At 41.6% G+C, this 16,924-nt stretch overlaps 1 protein-coding gene across 4 annotated transcripts in view; it reads left to right on the top strand.

Annotated features, from left to right (window-relative positions):
• Window positions 1-16,924, top strand: part of CADM1 (cell adhesion molecule 1) — a 384,950-nt gene that overhangs the window by 329,919 nt on the left and 38,107 nt on the right. For all 4 annotated transcript variants that reach the window (XM_049857510.1, XM_049857509.1, XM_049857508.1 and 1 more), the window contains exons 6-7: window positions 10,213-10,312; window positions 13,802-13,974. In XM_049857510.1, the coding sequence (XP_049713467.1) occupies window positions 10,213-10,312; window positions 13,802-13,974 (273 nt within the window). The remainder of the gene's footprint in view (window positions 1-10,212; window positions 10,313-13,801; window positions 13,975-16,924) is intronic.

Below are 16,924 nucleotides of genomic sequence, written 5' to 3'. Positions count from 1 at the left end.
GTATGTTAATCTCGATAGGAATTTTCTAAAGAAAGTCACTAGACAGTTCACTACCCTCTGTTCCTGGGGCACTACTCAAAGCTTTGCAGAGTCAGCCAGGAATTCCGTAAGTAGCTTCTTGTAACATGATTAGAATTCTCTACATCATTTCCTACCAGTTTTGCTTTCCTTGAATACCAGTAGCTACACGAGGACAAAAGGCCTTATGCCTCAAACACTCAGTCATTGGGCCCTAAGGCTTTATTAGTCATTGGCCAGTGGCAGCGATGGCTCAAGTCCATTCTGTCCAAGAAACAGACAAGCAGCACCATATCTCGAGGGCCATGAGGAAAGAATAGATGCTTGAATGTGTGAGCTTCTTAGAATAATTTGTTCAGTAGCTTATCTGCATGGTTGTTGAATTATTTTGAATACCCTGTGAGGAGTAATGTTAGACCCATGTTTTTTTAATCGACCTAAACCCTTGAAATCAGCAGTTCTTAACATTTTGGGGGTCATTGACCCCTTTAAAAATCCTTTAATAAGTTAGACCTGGAAAAGAAGAATAAAATTACATATTCACCACCACGTGTTCCTTACAACAGAACTAAGACCTATGTAATAAAAATACCTATAAAATTGTGAGTTTTATTCTGCATCCCACTTTGAAATGTGGCATCTGGGGTCTTAAATGCTAATAAGCAGCCATCTAAGATGCATCAATTGGTCTCAACCCACCTGGATCAAAGGAGAATGAAGAACACCAAGGTCACACGATAACTATGAGCCCAAGAGACAGAAAGGGCCACATGAACCAGAGACTTAAATCACATCATCCTGAGACCAGAAGAACTAGATGGTGCCCGGCCACAACCGATGACTACCCTGACAGGGAGCACAACAGAGAACCCCTGAGGGAGCAGGAGATCAGTGGGATGCAGACCCCAAATTCTCATAAAAAGACCAGACTTAATGGTCTGACTGAGACTAGAGGAATCCCGGCAGTCATGGTCCCCAAACCTTCTGTTGGCCCAGGACAGGAACCATTCCTGAAGACAACTCATCAGACATGGAAGGGACTGGACAATGGGTTGGAGAGAGATGCTGACGAAGAGTGAGCTACTTGTATCAGATGGACACTTGAGACTGTGTTGGCATCTTCTGTCTGGAGGGGAGATAGGAGGGTAGAGAAGGTTAGAAACTGGCAAAATTGTCACGAAAGGAGAGACTGGAAGGAGGGAGCGGGCTGGCTCATTAGGGGGAGAGTAAGTGGGAGTATGGAGTAAGGTGTATATAAGCTTATATGTGACAGACTGACTTGATTTGTAAACGTTCATTTAAAGCTCAATAAAAATTATTTTAAAAAAATTGTGAGTGTTATGTACATATGTCTAATATACATGTAAATAAGTACGCAACTCCTTTTTTTTATTATCCTTTCTTTTGCTACCTAAAAAGATTTCTTATACGATCAGTGATAAATATGAGTTTATCGTCAGGAAATACTGAGTTCCTCATGGCCCTCAAATTAAGAATTGCTAAGCTCTGGGTGAATAATACCCCCTTGGAGAATTGGGATTGATTTTGCTTATTCGGTTTAACCCTGGCCCATTTTGCTAAATGTAGGTTTACGGAAACCTCTGTCTACCCCACCTAAGACAAATGGATGTCAGCCAGTACATGCAAACGGTTAAACAGATAATGGGTTTGAATTCCGTATAAATTATGCCCTCTTAAAAAATACTTTTAAAATGGAAATGAAATAAAGAAAACCTGCATCATGTGCCATTAAATATTTTATTTTAAATATGACAAGGGAAAAAGATAAAATTAAGAGAAGAGTTATTCTTCTTTCCTTGAAATGGAGTGCTGCCATATTGCATAGAAGACAAGGCTTGAGCTACAACTTGTAATTGCTTTTGTCTTGTGGATTTAAATCCTGATTAATTGAACACAGAAATTTGCAGTGTTTGTTAGGACCCCTATTTGTGGTACCAAGAGAAATTGTTGTGCCCACCTATGTGAAATATCAGCCAGATGTGTATGCTGTCATACTTTTTAATAATCCTTAAGTTTGGGGTGAGTACAGATATGAATCGTGTAGTCTGCATTGAAGTGATTAACATCAATGTAATTTATCATCTGGAGATTTCTGAACATAAATAAATGAGTTGTTTTGTTCAGCAAGGTGGTGTCCCTTCAGAATCAGTGAATTAAAGTCCTCCCCCCCCCTTTTTTTTATTATAAATATGAAAGGCATCATAATCAGCCAAGTGTTCGGTTATTTGATTTTCTGGGGCATTAGACGCTCTTGTTTGTGACATTTCCCTGTTGGGTGCTCGTTTGCAAGCTCATTAATAAGGTTTTCTCATAGGAGCATTGCAGGGAATAAAGAAAGTACAGTAGGGCTCTTAGTTCTCCAGCTTTCATTCTGAGACCCAGCAAGGAGATGGCAGCAGTATGCAGTTAAATGTTTAAAACAGAAAATAATTCTGCTTGCAAGCTGGAATTCAGAGCTCTCTTCCCTTCGATGTTGTGCAGAAACAGTTTGGCTTTTTCATGTTCTGAGCTATGTGACCCTGAACTCTTTTCTGTGTATTTTTTTTTCCTTCGAATGTCTGTTTATGTCGTATTGCCCGAATTTACAACATGGTTGATTATAGCCGAGTGTGGTACAGTCGTAGCACGATGAGTGGAGCTTCAGATCTGAGGAAATATCCTCTCGGCAAATCAAAGCCTGTTTAAACGAGAACAGTTCACCGTCTGAGCATTAAAAGAAAACTGCCCAAATAGCATCAAGGTGGCAACACATAGCGACATAAGCTGGGAATTCAAAGGAGAGCTTTGACCCTCAGTATGGAATTCAGCTAGCTGTGTCAGAGGGGGAAGAGCCTGACTCTGGACAGAGCCAAGCATGAAGCTCTTGAATTACTGCAGCATTGCTTTTGCTTTCACCCATTACGGCTTTGCTCCTTAAAATGCTTTTCCCCAAATCCTCATTTTGTGAGGGTTTTGTGTGTGGGCCTATTTAAAAAAAAAAACTTAAGAGATGAATTTGAAAGGGAGAATGAAAACAAAGACTCTAGAAATGGATGTTCGAATGCCTTCCCTGCTCTCATCATCACCTGACAGTTCATCGTGTCTGTGGGAATCATTTTCAAAATGAGTTTTATTGACTCGATGTCGCCAGGTATTTTATCCATCCATATTCCTGTTCATTCAAGGTCCAGAGAAAGCTAGATTTTTTTTTTTCTTTCATCCCCTCAATTGGGGGAAAATTTGGCACTGAAGAGATGATCAAAACCCGTCCCTTATCTGTGCCAAAATACATGTGTCTCTGGTATCAGTAGTGCCCTGCAGTGAGCTCAGGAAGTTTTTCCTGGAAATGAGAAAATCTCCCCTGTTTGGAGTGGAGGCTAAGACTTAGTTTCCAAGAGCAGCTCCTGTATCATGTCTTCTCCCCTATGGGTTCTGCTCCCTACTTGTACTGTATTCTTCAAAGCACGATAGCGGGCGTTTTCAGATTTGGTCTGTTTCCTCTGATCGCCAGTCTCCGTTTTTACAGAATACGCTCTTCCTCCCACTCTCCCTTTCTTTGATTTATTTATTTTTAAGCAGTGGATTGCATTTCAGGGAAGGCATTTCAGTATTTCTTATTCCTTGTGAGACATAATCAAGGCATGGAGACCCCCTGATTCAAACTAATTTTTTAACCTTTTTTTTTTTGTATTAACACAAAATAGTGGCAGTCCCAGGTTCCTGATAGTATTAACTCTATAGATTGTTAGTGTTGCGTTCTGCTGTGCCAAAGGGGCAGGCAGCTAAGGAACTAATATACAGAATACAAAGAGTGAATGTTGGCCAAGTTCCTTGTGAGCGAAACTTGAATAAGGGAATTAAGGGAAAAAAGCCTTTGTCATATATGTCTTCTGCGGGCACACCTAGTGGAAAGAGGCTTCTTTTACTATAGTCGCCCCACATCTAACTGTCTGACCTAACGTATTTGTAAAAGATGTGTCTGTGTCACTGTTTCATTGCACACTTACATAATGAAACTCGTCTTCTAATGTGCACTCTTCACATAATAGTTTTTAACTCAAGGTCAAATTCGGATTCTGTGGAAGGTTAAATGGTTGTAAAGCTGGCATCTGCAAGGAATGATCAAACAACAGCCTTGAGATACCACCTTGAGGGACACCAGAAAGGCTAAGTAAATGCCATGAAATGGAAGTGCATAAACTAGAATACCGAGGCCAAACCTCAGATTTGAGGAGCTGGACTGACCGTCCAAAAGAGAAACAGTTGTATTTTGGGATGAGGACTAAAATAGATTCACAGTCCAATTTTTTCTTCGGTAGCAGAGCAGAGAGTAGAAGTCCATGCCGCAATATTTATCTACTTTCTCATTCATTCATTCGTTCATTTATTCACTCAGTCAATAGGTATTGAATGCTTTCTATGTGTCAGGTACTGTTCTAGGCACCAGGGAAACAAAAAAAAAAAAGAAACTTGTTACCTACAGAGCTAACATTCTTGTGCAGAAAATCTTGATATCTGGATTTTTTTACCCAGCATTTGCTTTCAAATTTTGAAGATTTCCTAAAAATATGGGAGAGTGCTGTGTGAGTGAGCATATACCCCATTTAAAAGGCATTGGGAACATAACTTTATGCCACAACATCACAGAAAAAAAAAAAATTGATTCTGTCGGGTAAACAGTAATTTTAATATCCACAAAGCTACTTGCAAGTTGCAACAAGAGGAAATTGCCTTCTAGTGTAGTAAGTGGCACATGCTCTTTGGTACCACATCAGTCCCACCAGATTTGACTCATCCCACTCATAATAGCTCAGCCTTCCTTTAGAAGTGCAGCTTAAGTGCTACGATTCATACAACAGATGTAGCAGCAGGAGGTCCTTCACCTTGCAAACAAACAAAATAAGCAGCAGTGAAAATTATTCATGAATGTATTATGACAATAGAAAGCAAAGCTTTGGAAGATGTTCTCTTTCAGTCCTCCGAAAGCCCCTTCTGACTGTTCTCTAACCAGTCCCAATCACCTCGTGTTGTGACAAAGCTGTCCTCTCCCAACAGCCATATTGTAGGGGTTGAATCCTACTTTGAGCTCAAGCAGCCCCTGCCCCTCGCCGCATCTCAGGTTAATCTTCACATTATCATCCCACTCTATGATTGACAAGACTCTTCAATCAGTCCTTCCTCACTGGGATGCATGGGTTCTGACCCAAGCCCTCTCCCCAGCCATTCTGGGCCCGCACTGCCCTTGAGTTCTCCCTGGTAGGGCCTGAAACAATTACCCTGTGGTCCATTGGCATCAAATCTCACTCAAACCAGTGATTCAGAATATTGGATGAAACCTAAGTAAGGAACCTGAAAAGCTTACATCCTAGGAACAGATTTGCACTCAAGCCCTCCGACCAGTGCGCAGTTAGCACATTAAGGAGCATTCTCTGATTCAGAAGCTCGGGAAGAAAGGGAAGGTGGCCAGAGCCCCCAGGGTAACGGGTCTCCGGCCTGGATAGGGAGGGCTCCCATCTCAGCTCTCAGCTCTCCTCTATGGTGCATGGAAAGGGTGATATCCCGGTTGAAAGGGAAGGTGGCCAGAGCCCCCAGGGTAACGGGTCTCCGGCCTGGATAGGGAGGGCTCCCATCTCAGCTCTCAGCTCTCCTCTATGGTGCATGGAAAGGGTGATATCCCGGTTGAAAGGGAAGGTGGCCAGAGCCCCCAGGGTAACAGGTCTCCGGCCTGGATAGGGAGGGCTCCCATCTCAGCTCTCAGCTCTCCTCTATGGTGCATGGAAAGGGTGATATCCCGGTTGAAAGGGAAGGTGGCCAGAGCCCCCAGGGTAACGGGTCTCCGGCCTGGATAGGGAGGGCTCCCATCTCAGCTCTCAGCTCTCCTCTATGGTGCATGGAAAGGGTGATATCCCGGTTGAAAGGGAAGGTGGCCAGAGCCCCCAGGGTAACGGGTCTCCGGCCTGGACAGGGAGGGCTCCCATCTCAGCTCTCAGCTCTCCTCTATGGTGCATGGAAAGGGTGATATCCCGGTTGAAAGGGAAGGTGGCCAGAGCCCCCAGGGTAACGGGTCTCCGGCCTGGATAGGGAGGGCTCCCATCTCAGCTCTCAGCTCTCCTCTATGGTGCATGGAAAGGGTGATATCCCGGTTGAAAGGGAAGGTGGCCAGAGCCCCCAGGGTAACGGGTCTCCGGCCTGGACAGGGAGGGCTCCCATCTCAGCTCTCAGCTCTCCTCTATGGTGCATGGAAAGGGTGATATCCCGGTTGAAAGGAAACTGCAGCCTGCAAGGTACCTTTTTTAAAAAAATAATAATAATAATTTTAAAGACCTGATACTGTAGTGTTGTGATCTAGAAGGAAGGAGACTATGACTTTTCATTTACATAGGAAATTGAAATACAGGTTACAGTCTTGAGTTTCATCTTCTGAAAAGATCATACAGTATGGTGCAAGGTCAGACTGGCACGAGATCAGTTGTAACCTGCCAGCAAGCCATTCTAACCTCTTGAAGAGTTTCCTTTTATATATTTTTTCCCTCTTTATAGACAGAGCAAAGTACTTTAAAGAAAGTCTCATCAAATCAGAATGTCTACCTAATATATTTTTTTTAATTGGTTGTTACTGTAGTGTGACCTGAACCCTCCTGGTATTTAACCCTCTGTGCAACTTTGATGAGTGAACGAATTTCATCTGCTATAGCAGTCTTGCTAAATGTCTTTTATGGGTTTGTTTTTTTTTTTTAAAGGAAAGTATATTATGAAAACCTCAGATCCCTCGACCTAATTGATTGGCTGTTGGTGATGCCATCTCTATAACTGTAATATTCCATAAGTGCACAGACCTAACTAGTTTTCTTATTTTTATATAGCAGTTCCATTTTATAAATGACATTAAGCCGTTCTGAGCAATACATTTCTGGACAGTTATTGCGCTTAGGCAGGAAGTGTCATCTGGCTTTTTAGCCTTGTGCTTCACGACACCAACTGAGGCGTAAAATGATCACTCAGAAAATGTACTAGGCCTTACCTCATTACTTAAAAATAAATCTTGGAGTCTGGTTCTGTTTCAGGAAAGATTTGGTGGGTTATAACATTTGATTTATGAACATAATTAAAATATAAATGATGAGCTCTGGGCTATTCAATTGGCCATCTGGATTGTTCAGTATTTTGACATCCTCATATTGTAGTCAGGAGCTTCCCTGAGAAAATTTAAGGTCCCTCACTTCTGGAGGTGCCAGTGGAACCCCAGGTTTTCTCTTCCACTCGTTGAGAATGCTTAAGTCCCTTTTTCAGGAGAAGGGAAGGGGAACAGAATTTGTTTTTACATTTCCATCACCCAGGGATGCATCCTGCCACATGGGCCTTCTGTTTGGTTCCTAGGCTGGCCGTGAGGATAGCTCAGCTGCCCATGGTCAGATAATATGCCTGCAAATACTGCACGTGTCAACAGAGGGTGACTCTCTCTGTAGAATACAAGCAAGATTAATGTTTACCTTTCCAGCCAGCTACTGAGGTAACTGTGCTAGCTGTACCCACAAGTAGATGGTAGATGTTTCTCCAGAAACCTCAAGAGTAAATTGGGGAAATCAGTTATCGAAATTGAAAGCGTATTTTCTGGGGCTTAATATGTGATTTTTATATAAATTCCAGGTATAGCATGTCGTCCTTACATTGTTCTTCCTAGTTTCTGTTATTGACAACTGGTAAACAGCTCATTGGGAACATAAAAATGCGTTTAACTAAAGCAAACTCAATAGTACTGAAGAGGCAGGGTGGATTTCATTTTCAACCATCTTCATTATTAATGGAAGCTGAGCGTGTAAAACCCTTACCGTACCGCGCTGAAAAATATACCCTCTCTGTTTGCTTGGAAGTTACACAAAGGAAAAAAAAATAAAGCCTTCCACATCAGCCAGCAAGCATTCAACTTCGTAATTAATGGGCTGAAGCCAGTAGCGCATGGAAAATGTAGTCCTTCCGTGAATCAGAGATTAACCTATAAGCAAATGTTACATTTCAGCCCAAATTTGGAGCTTTAAATTCAGCCTCAGCCGGAATGGCTCATGGGTAAAAACAACAGAGGTTCCCTGACCAGGAACTCCATAAGCACTGCGCTATCTGAGCACGAACAGCTTCCTTGTGCAGTTTATTTAGCCGTGTACGGACTGAGCCCTCCTTATTTCTGTCCTTTCCCTTATTCCATAGGATGAATGTTAATGAGCTAAACACCACATGTAAAAGGCCAAGGGGCTGTTGTTTAGGTGGTGTGATTGTCTGAGAAAATAGTAACAGGTCTTCTGTTGTTTGTGTGCGTTTGCTGTCATAACCTTCTCCCATTAATTTTTTTGTGTCTTTTTGTTGTTGTTAATAAATTTTACCAGCTAACTCTGTGTGTGTGTGTTAAACCACTGAGATTAGTAGACTCACATATGTCTCCCAATGGTTAGCTTACATGTAGTCTCTAGCCCTGCAGGGGTGCACGGGAGCTCTTGTTTCAGCCCAGCAGCCAGCACTAGTTCAAGGTCATCATGTTTATCCTTCATGAGTATTTCTGCCCTTCTTTAATAACTGCCTTCCCAACCCAGTTATCAGTATCTGGCAACCTCTATGCCGTTTCACTCTTACACATTTTCTTACCCAACAAGTCCAAGGATAGGCCCTTGTTACTTGGAAGGATCAGCTGGAGCTTTCAGGCTTGTTAACTTTATGTTCTCTGGCACAGTGACTTAGCTTCTCGGAAACCATTACCAAGTCACAGTGTGCAGTGCACACTGGTGTACAAGGAGGATCTCTCATAAGGTTTTGAATGCCACATGATTTTCAGAGTTGTAAGAGAGAGCTCTGTGATATGAATGTATTATAAAAATGCATCTGCAAAGCAGCCATCCCTAGAGACAGCTTCCTTGTGCAGTTTATTTAGCCGTGTACAGACTGAGCCCTCCATATTTCTGTCCTTTCCCTTATTCCATAGGATGAATGTTAATGAGCTAAACACCACATGTAAAAGGCCAAGGGGCTGTTGTTTAGGTGGTGTGATTGTCTGAGAAAATTAAAGCTATGGAAATTGTTTTGACCTTTTGGCCAACTGGTCTTGCCCTCTCAAATTTATTGCTCTTCCAAAAATACACATTTACAGAATCACAGAATTAAATGAGAACACTGATTTAGGGATTAATAGTTTATTAGTTCAGCATAGACCCCCCCCCCAAAAAAAATCTCCTAATTCAGGGTTTATTTTTAATTGTATTACTATGTGTATCTGTGTTATTTCTAATTCTTCTTCAAATTCCTTTCCATTCCCCCACCTCCTGTCGTTCATCTCTCATGCCTACACCCCCACAAACTCACACACACGGTTTTAAGTTGCTAGTGGAAATAAGAATATCTAAATTCCTTGCTCCATTAGGAATCTATACTTGATTTTAGTTATGAAAGCCATTGTGAAATGGAGCTCTGAATCCAGAATCCCTCCCAACATAGATCTCACTATGTCTCTCATTAGATGACTCTGTTGCTTTGGAAAAACAGCTTCATTCTCTGGGTGCCAGTGTTCTCATCTCTGAACCTGGGCTGGATCCACCACCAAGGACTGTTCCTGTAGTAGAAGGTTCTCAGGAGATGTCAGCTTCCTTCCTTGGCGTGTTTACACTGAGACTTCAGAGAGTTTCATTGGGAGCTACCAAAACCTCCCATTTCTTTATTCTGAAAGCCAACCAAGTGGAATTCAGAAGTCTTGCCTTTCCCATTGGAAAACAAGCACATAGAGAGGCAAACTTATTAATATGCAGTGTCACAACGTATTGTCACATAGTAATATATGATATATGATAAAATGTATCAATTCTGAGCACCGCAAATATCTGTGGCTTCACCTCAGCATGAAGGCAAATGAGTTTCCTTTAGCTTGAGTGAGTTTGGAGATAAACTTCAATGTAACAAAATGTATTTCACAGGAAATGTTTGATGTGGCGCAGTTGGCTTATGAATCTCTTATCTATTCGTGGTTCACTCCTTAGAGTTATTAGTCAATTTAATTTGAGCAAATGCCAGGATTACTAACTAATTAGAAGGATGTTACTGAAGACACAAGGATGGGGAGAGAGTAAGCGCTGGTTGTGTGGGGTCTGTGGCAGCAAGCCTGTTGTTGCCTGATGAGATCATTTGCTAAACATTATACTTTGTGTTGTTGTCACACAGATAAGCCTCAAGTGCATATTCAGATGACTTACCCGCTACAAGGCCTAACCCGGGAAGGGGACGCGCTTAAGTTAACATGCGAAGCCATCGGGAAGCCCCAGTAAGTTCTGAAGGCCAAGGCTGGCAGAGGGTCACAAGCAGTAAATGTCACGACACAGAGATGTGCGTTCACAACTCATTGGCCTGTCACCTGTCTACCACTGCAAAGGATCGAAGATTTTTCAGGAAAGAAAGAATATTCAGTGAAAAGGGGAATAAATACCTCTGGTTCTGAATGGTCAGGATTGGGGTAAAATTAAACACCAGCTAGGATTGAAATCTCAGCTAATTCTACTTTATTATCATCGGTATGACTGTCAGGACTATTATCTCTCACACACAAAATATAATCCTAATACATTTTTAGTGTGCCCACAATATATTGATGTAGCTGCTACCTTCTGTGTAATGTCTAAGCTGACTTAAATTGAGCTGCTGTGTTTAAGGCCAGCTTTAGGCAAATGAATTTGCCCTATTTTTAATGTTATATATCTTTCCCTCAAAGCAAAGTGTCATATTTGACTCCCAGAAATACTTTTGTCAGTAAGGCATGGTTCAAGAATTTTTCTCAAGGGATATATGCCATTGCATAAGAGAAAGGAAAACCAACTAACACTCTCATTTTATTGAAAAGTATAAAGAAGCTACTTCACTTGACCTCGCTAAATGACCTAGAGTGAAGTAGAGAAACTGCGTACGTGTATCATCAGAGTCCTTGGGTGGTGCAAACAGTGGAAAGGTTGGAGGTTCAAGTCCATCAAGTGGCACCTGAGAAGAAAGTCCTGGCCATCTATTTCCAAAAAATTGGCCATTGAAAACCCAGTGGTGCACAGTTCTACTGTGACACACATGGAGTCACCACGGGTCAGAATCTACTTGATGGCAACTTTTTCTTCCTTTTTTTAACATGTAACACTCACAACAACAAAAAAAGCCATGTGGTAATACCACTCTAAATATTATTCAGTTTAAGAGGTGGTAGGGATCTTTCATCTTTCTAGGAAAGATTGTTTTTAACTGTTTCTTGGGGGAAAAAACAATCCATGGGATCATGAAATGGAAGAACAGGTCCGTGTTGGGACTGGGGGCACTCAGACTTTAGTGGTGCCCAGCAGAAAACGGCATTGAGCTCCCTCTGCTGTCTCTACGGTATGATTTTTTATTTTATTTTTTCTTTTCTCTCAGAGTGTTGCTGACAACATCACTATCACAGTTTTCATATAAGGAACTCGGAGCCTCTTAACAAAAAGAAAAAAACCAAACCTATTGCTGCCAAGTCGATTCCCATTCATAGCAACCGCATAGGATGGGGTAGAGCTGCCCCATAGAGTATCCAAGGAGCACCTGGTGGATTCGAACTGTGGACCTTTTGGTTAGCAGCCATATCACTTAACCACGACACCACCAGGGTTTCCCCTCTTAACAAAGCTTCCCCAAAATCTTTGAGAAGAATTGTATCCATTATAACCTGTGACAGAGACCAGCAATCCAAAGGGGGAGCCTGGCTGCTGGCTCACTTCCAGCGCTCCCTATTTTTGTGCTTCCTGCTTCATGAGCTAGAATTTGCTTCTCTCTGTACTAACCATTTGGATTTTTCAAGAGGACCTTTGAGAGGTGGGCAGTGGACTCAGTTCTGTTCTGATTTTCCTCTGGTGGTCCCAGGTTTTTTGGTTTGGAAAGCTTCAAGCCGTAGTAGAACGGTCTTTTTCTCTTTTGACCACTGCAAGATTCAGATCTTTCTTTTTGTAAACTGTTTGATTTACATCCTAATTAGCAGCTTACTTTCTCTCCAAAACAATCCAGTAGAGAGGGGAAAAAAAAAATTCTCAGAGGCCTCTTGCCACTTGCAGTCCCTGTGCTCAGCCACGTGAACCACTTTTACACTCTATGGCTGGCTAACCTATATTCTGTTTCTGTATTTTTTTTTTCCCCCTGAAGAAGGTACCGTGTTCAATTGAATGTGCCACGGGGACAGTAAATTACATGTTTCCTTCAGGACGTTTATGCCAGAGAGGGTACTTTTTTGTTCCTCCCAAAAAAGGCTGGGTATATGGTCCTATGAGGGAGCACACTTTTCTCTACTGCCATCCCTTCTAGCATATTACCTATTTATTTTCTCAAGAAATTGCATACAATAAAAATGGTAATTTAACTTGCCATTAAATGTGAATATTCTCAGCACTTACCCCCACTGATTGTTTCAGCTGTCAAGCAGCAGGACGTTAGATCTGATGACCAGGCAGACCCATTTGCCATTGCCTGCAAGGAGGACATATGCAGGACTAATTTTTAAATAATTTACTGGGCTATGATGACAAACCCATGTGTAATTAAAGAAAAAATTGTAACTTCACATCCCATTTGAAAATTGGAATGCTACGTGACAGGGCAGACTTGAGTATCCCCTCGTCATTAAGCAAGGGTCTTTTGTCGCGTCACTGCTCCTAGAGGGAGCAGTGGGGACTGAAGGGAAGTTACTCCTGTACCCGAATGTGGCGCTCTACCTTTCAAAAGAGAGTTTTCAGCCCCAGTCCTGGATGAGGCCTTCATTTCACAGGATGTTGAAGGAGCCACCTTGAAGAATGGAAGTTTTAAATTCAGTGCATTTGAAAGGCATTTTGCATGTGTGCCTTTTGGCTCCAGAGCGTCGTGTGAAGTTTGCTTTTCCTAGTGGATACAAAATGCAGTTCTTTACATCACTAAAGCGAACTTCTCTCTGATGAGCGAGTGCCTAAGACCTAAGGAATCCATGTGGAGCCGCATTAACCTGAGAGCCTCTTCCTCAGGCTGTGCAGGCTTCTGTGCAGCTTCCCACCCAAAGGGAAAAGGCCCACTTACGGATGGGCCTCGGAGATCCCGTGAAGAAAGCACAGATAGACAAGGTGGCCAGGGCATCAGAGAGTGTGGTGGATGTCTTGGGTTGGGGAAGGCAGGGTAAGGGAGAGACCCAGAGAGAGGAAGTGATTATGTCTTTCCAGAACCACAGGTGGTTTCCTGGACAGCAGAGGCCAAGAGCAAGACCTATTCAGAAGTAAAAAGCCATTCATTTTTTCTGGAAGTCTAAATCCACTTAAATATTACAAGTGGCTTCTAAGCAATGTCCTGATGTGTTAGTAACCAACAGATTAATGCATGTATCATTAGCCAAGAACTCGATTTTCCCCCCTAATGAATAAGATGATTAACAATGGGTGAGCTCTGTCCTAGCTGAATTGGTGTGAAACCATATAGCAGGGCATTAAAAATACTGGGTTTTTTTTTTTTTTTTTTTTGGTTTATTTGCTTAAGATGAATTGGAAATAATGAGACTCCTACTTGTGGTCTATGAAAATTTTTCAACACCTGATAATGTTTTTTTAAAAAATCATATGCCGAGCAGATTTTTGGAGACATCAGGGTTTAACTCTGTGAACTTAAAAGTATCTCCAGTAGGTTTTCTTTAATTGTATCACCCAGCATGCAGTTGATTTAATGGGTAGGTGAGAAGTTTGATGCAAATCTCTTAATGGGAAGTCATAATAAAACTTGCCTTTCTACCCTTCCTCTGCAGGCCTGTTATGATATCTTGGGTGAGAGTCGATGATGAAATGCCTCAACACGCCGTATTGTCTGGGCCCAACCTGTTCATCAATAACCTAAACAAAACAGATAATGGTACATACCGATGTGAAGCTTCCAACATAGTGGGGTCTGCTCATTCGGATTACATGCTGTATGTATACGGTACGTGAGAAGATCAGAGAGTCTCCTCCTAGACTCACTTACATGTAGCTGCCACTGTGATTCACTGCCAGAGCTCTTGGTCAAGTTGAAACCCCAAAACCAGTTGGTTTCCTTCAAGGACTGAAAGAAACCTGGACTGAGGTGGACTAACAGTGTCTCCACCTAGGAGAGCAGTGACTTTTCTTCTTTCCCGCTCATCCTAGGGGCTTCCCACTAGATCACAGTCTCTGGTCCCGCTGAGTAAGAAAGCCGTGTTCTCAGGCACAAGCCAAGGAGATGATGCTATAAGTAATGACTGAAAAAAATTCATCCTTACCAATTAATGGCTTTTCAGCTCGGAAAGTTTTTTCTCAGTGGGATTTTCCTATGATATCGGGGCTAGCTTTTCTCTTGCTTTGATGAACAGAACTATCCCATTTTCAGCATGAAGCTATTAAATCCCAGAGGATGTTGTAAGTCAGTAAATAGTTGGAAAAATACAAAGTCTTTGGTAGCTACATGAACCACCTGTAACTTTTTTTCTTTTCTTTCTTTCTTTTTTTAATTTGTCTGGAGATTTGTAGCCAGGAAAAATCCCTGAGCCAGTTCTACTCTGTAACAAATGGGGTGGCCGTGAGTCCGGATCGACTGAATGGTAGCGAGTTTGAGAATTTTTTTTATTTGTTTCTTTGTTTTGTTTTTTTCATCAGCATCTTTTTGCCATGTCATTAAAGCATATTAGCCTGAATTTCTCTAATCACCAAACATTTATTGAGTACCTACTATGTGTCAGGCATTTTAAACTTACTCCCCATTTATACCTTGTCAATTTTGTATATGATGAATATTGTCTATTTAGTGAGGAGTGCGCTTCCTCTCTACTCTTATGATGATGCATCGAGTCTGCTCTGTCCAGTTGAAGCCTCCTGATTAGTTTTACACCAGAAAAATAGTCGCCTACATACATGACACAGGATGAGGAACCACAGACATCAAAATTTCAATGTGTTGCAAATATTTGAATAGGTGTGTATGTTGGGGAGGGGTTCTTATTTCATGTTAGTTGCATAAATAATCCAAGTATAAGTGTATTTTTATGCAAATAACACCACATGATCGACAAACAAATGTAGAAGGTGTGTTATTTGCATAAAAAATGTGGTATATATGAATAGATAACACATCCATACAAATATATATGTGGACTATTTACACCATAATGTCTTAGAACCATGTCCACTCTCCTTACGAAAAAAATAGGAGTGGCAGTCTGTTTAATCAAATAGAAGCATGTTTTTTCCATATCTATATGTTATATGGATATCCTCAGTCTACTCCTGAGGGTTTTTATTTTCCTTAGCATAATGCAAAACGAAAGGATCATGTCTAATCACCTTATTTGTAGACGTCTGTGATATTTTCTTTACACACTGCCCATGTTGTCCATGAATACAGATAATAGCATTAATTCTCTCAGAAGTTAAGGAAGTCTCAGTGAAGGGAATGACTTCAAGAAGGTGCAGCATTTCTGTGCAGGTGAGAGAGGCGTCATGTGACCCATTTTTGGTTGGCAATACACAGTCAGAGCCATCTCTGTCCCTCAGCTGTTCACCGTCTCTAATGGGAGATGGGAGCTAAGTGCCTCCCTTTTTTTTCCACCTGTGTTCTCTTCACATCGAGTTTGAGCCTCTAATGTTGGGAGTGCCCTATCCTGCTACCGCCCAGGTTTGCAGACTTTCGACCCAGCTTTCCATACAAACTCCCAATGTTAAAAAGCAGTGACAAATCCCTACCAGTTGATTATTGAATCGATTTGATTCCTTGAATCAAGGAATCATGAGTTTTTTGGAGAAAATGGATTTCTTATACCTACTGCCCCTACATCTCAAGATGAGAAACATCTTGTGGATCTGACGGGCAGATGTATTTGAGTAATTTTGGATAATAGCGTCTAGCTAACATTTGTTGAGTGCTCACTTCATTCCAAGCCCTATGGTAAATATTTTACGTGCGTGGTCTCATCTAATCTCCACAATAACACCACGAGGAAACATTATTATCATCCCATTTCACAGATGATAAAATATACCCAAGTTCACAAAGTTATTATGTGACAGAGCCATGATACTTTCTGAATCCCAAGACCACAGTGGAGGCATATGCCTTTCTTTGTAGTTCCTCTTATTCTCAATGCTTTCCAATAGAACAATTCCCTCCAGTATAAGATTATCTTTTTGGAATTATCTCTCTGCACCAGAGTATGTTTTTGATAGCCAGGAAACATAGGTACCCACCTATTCAGGCAAGTACATCTGTACACACGTCTCCCCAAGCCAAGATGATACACCAACCCTAGATCTACAATATACCACCTACCCCACTTAATCTGTGCTAATAACCATGCTGGAGTGACAAGCTAGAATATGAACCTGAGATATTGCTAGTCTATTAATAAAATATTCTACAATTCAGGAAGGTAGTACGTTGGCTTTCTTTTCAAAGGTGATTTATTGTACTACTGCAATAATTTTGAAAGTACTTTATGAACTAAAAGAGTTAACATGCCTCTCAAATGTTTAATTCTCTGGAAGTAATTTATATACATGGGTGATCTAGCTGGGTAGCGCTTGAACCCTGATTGGTTTTGTTCTTTTAGCCTTCATGTGTCAAACAGCTCATTAGCTCCAACTCTGCATTTCCTTAAATACAGGCCTCACGTTGCTCTTATTGCTAGAAATGATCTAAGCATTGAGGTTACACCTGTTCATAGAATCTAATTCATTCAGGTTTCCAGAGCCGGCTGTGAAGGACAACACTTATCCTAGTAGTGAGGAAAATAATTACAAGTGTGTGATTTTCACAAAATGAGAGGTACCAGTGACCTTTCTCTGAAATACGTGCCATCATTGGTCTGGTCCACACCTGGGTTCTTGATCATATTTTCACATCACCTTTAGGTCCACTTATGGTA

The sequence above is a fragment of the Elephas maximus genome, chromosome 17 (genome assembly GCF_024166365.1).
Source record: "Elephas maximus indicus isolate mEleMax1 chromosome 17, mEleMax1 primary haplotype, whole genome shotgun sequence".
NCBI classification, from domain to species: Eukaryota; Metazoa; Chordata; class Mammalia; order Proboscidea; family Elephantidae; genus Elephas; species Elephas maximus.
Note: the sequence above shows the minus strand (reverse complement) of the source record. Positions and strands in the feature narration are given on the sequence as shown.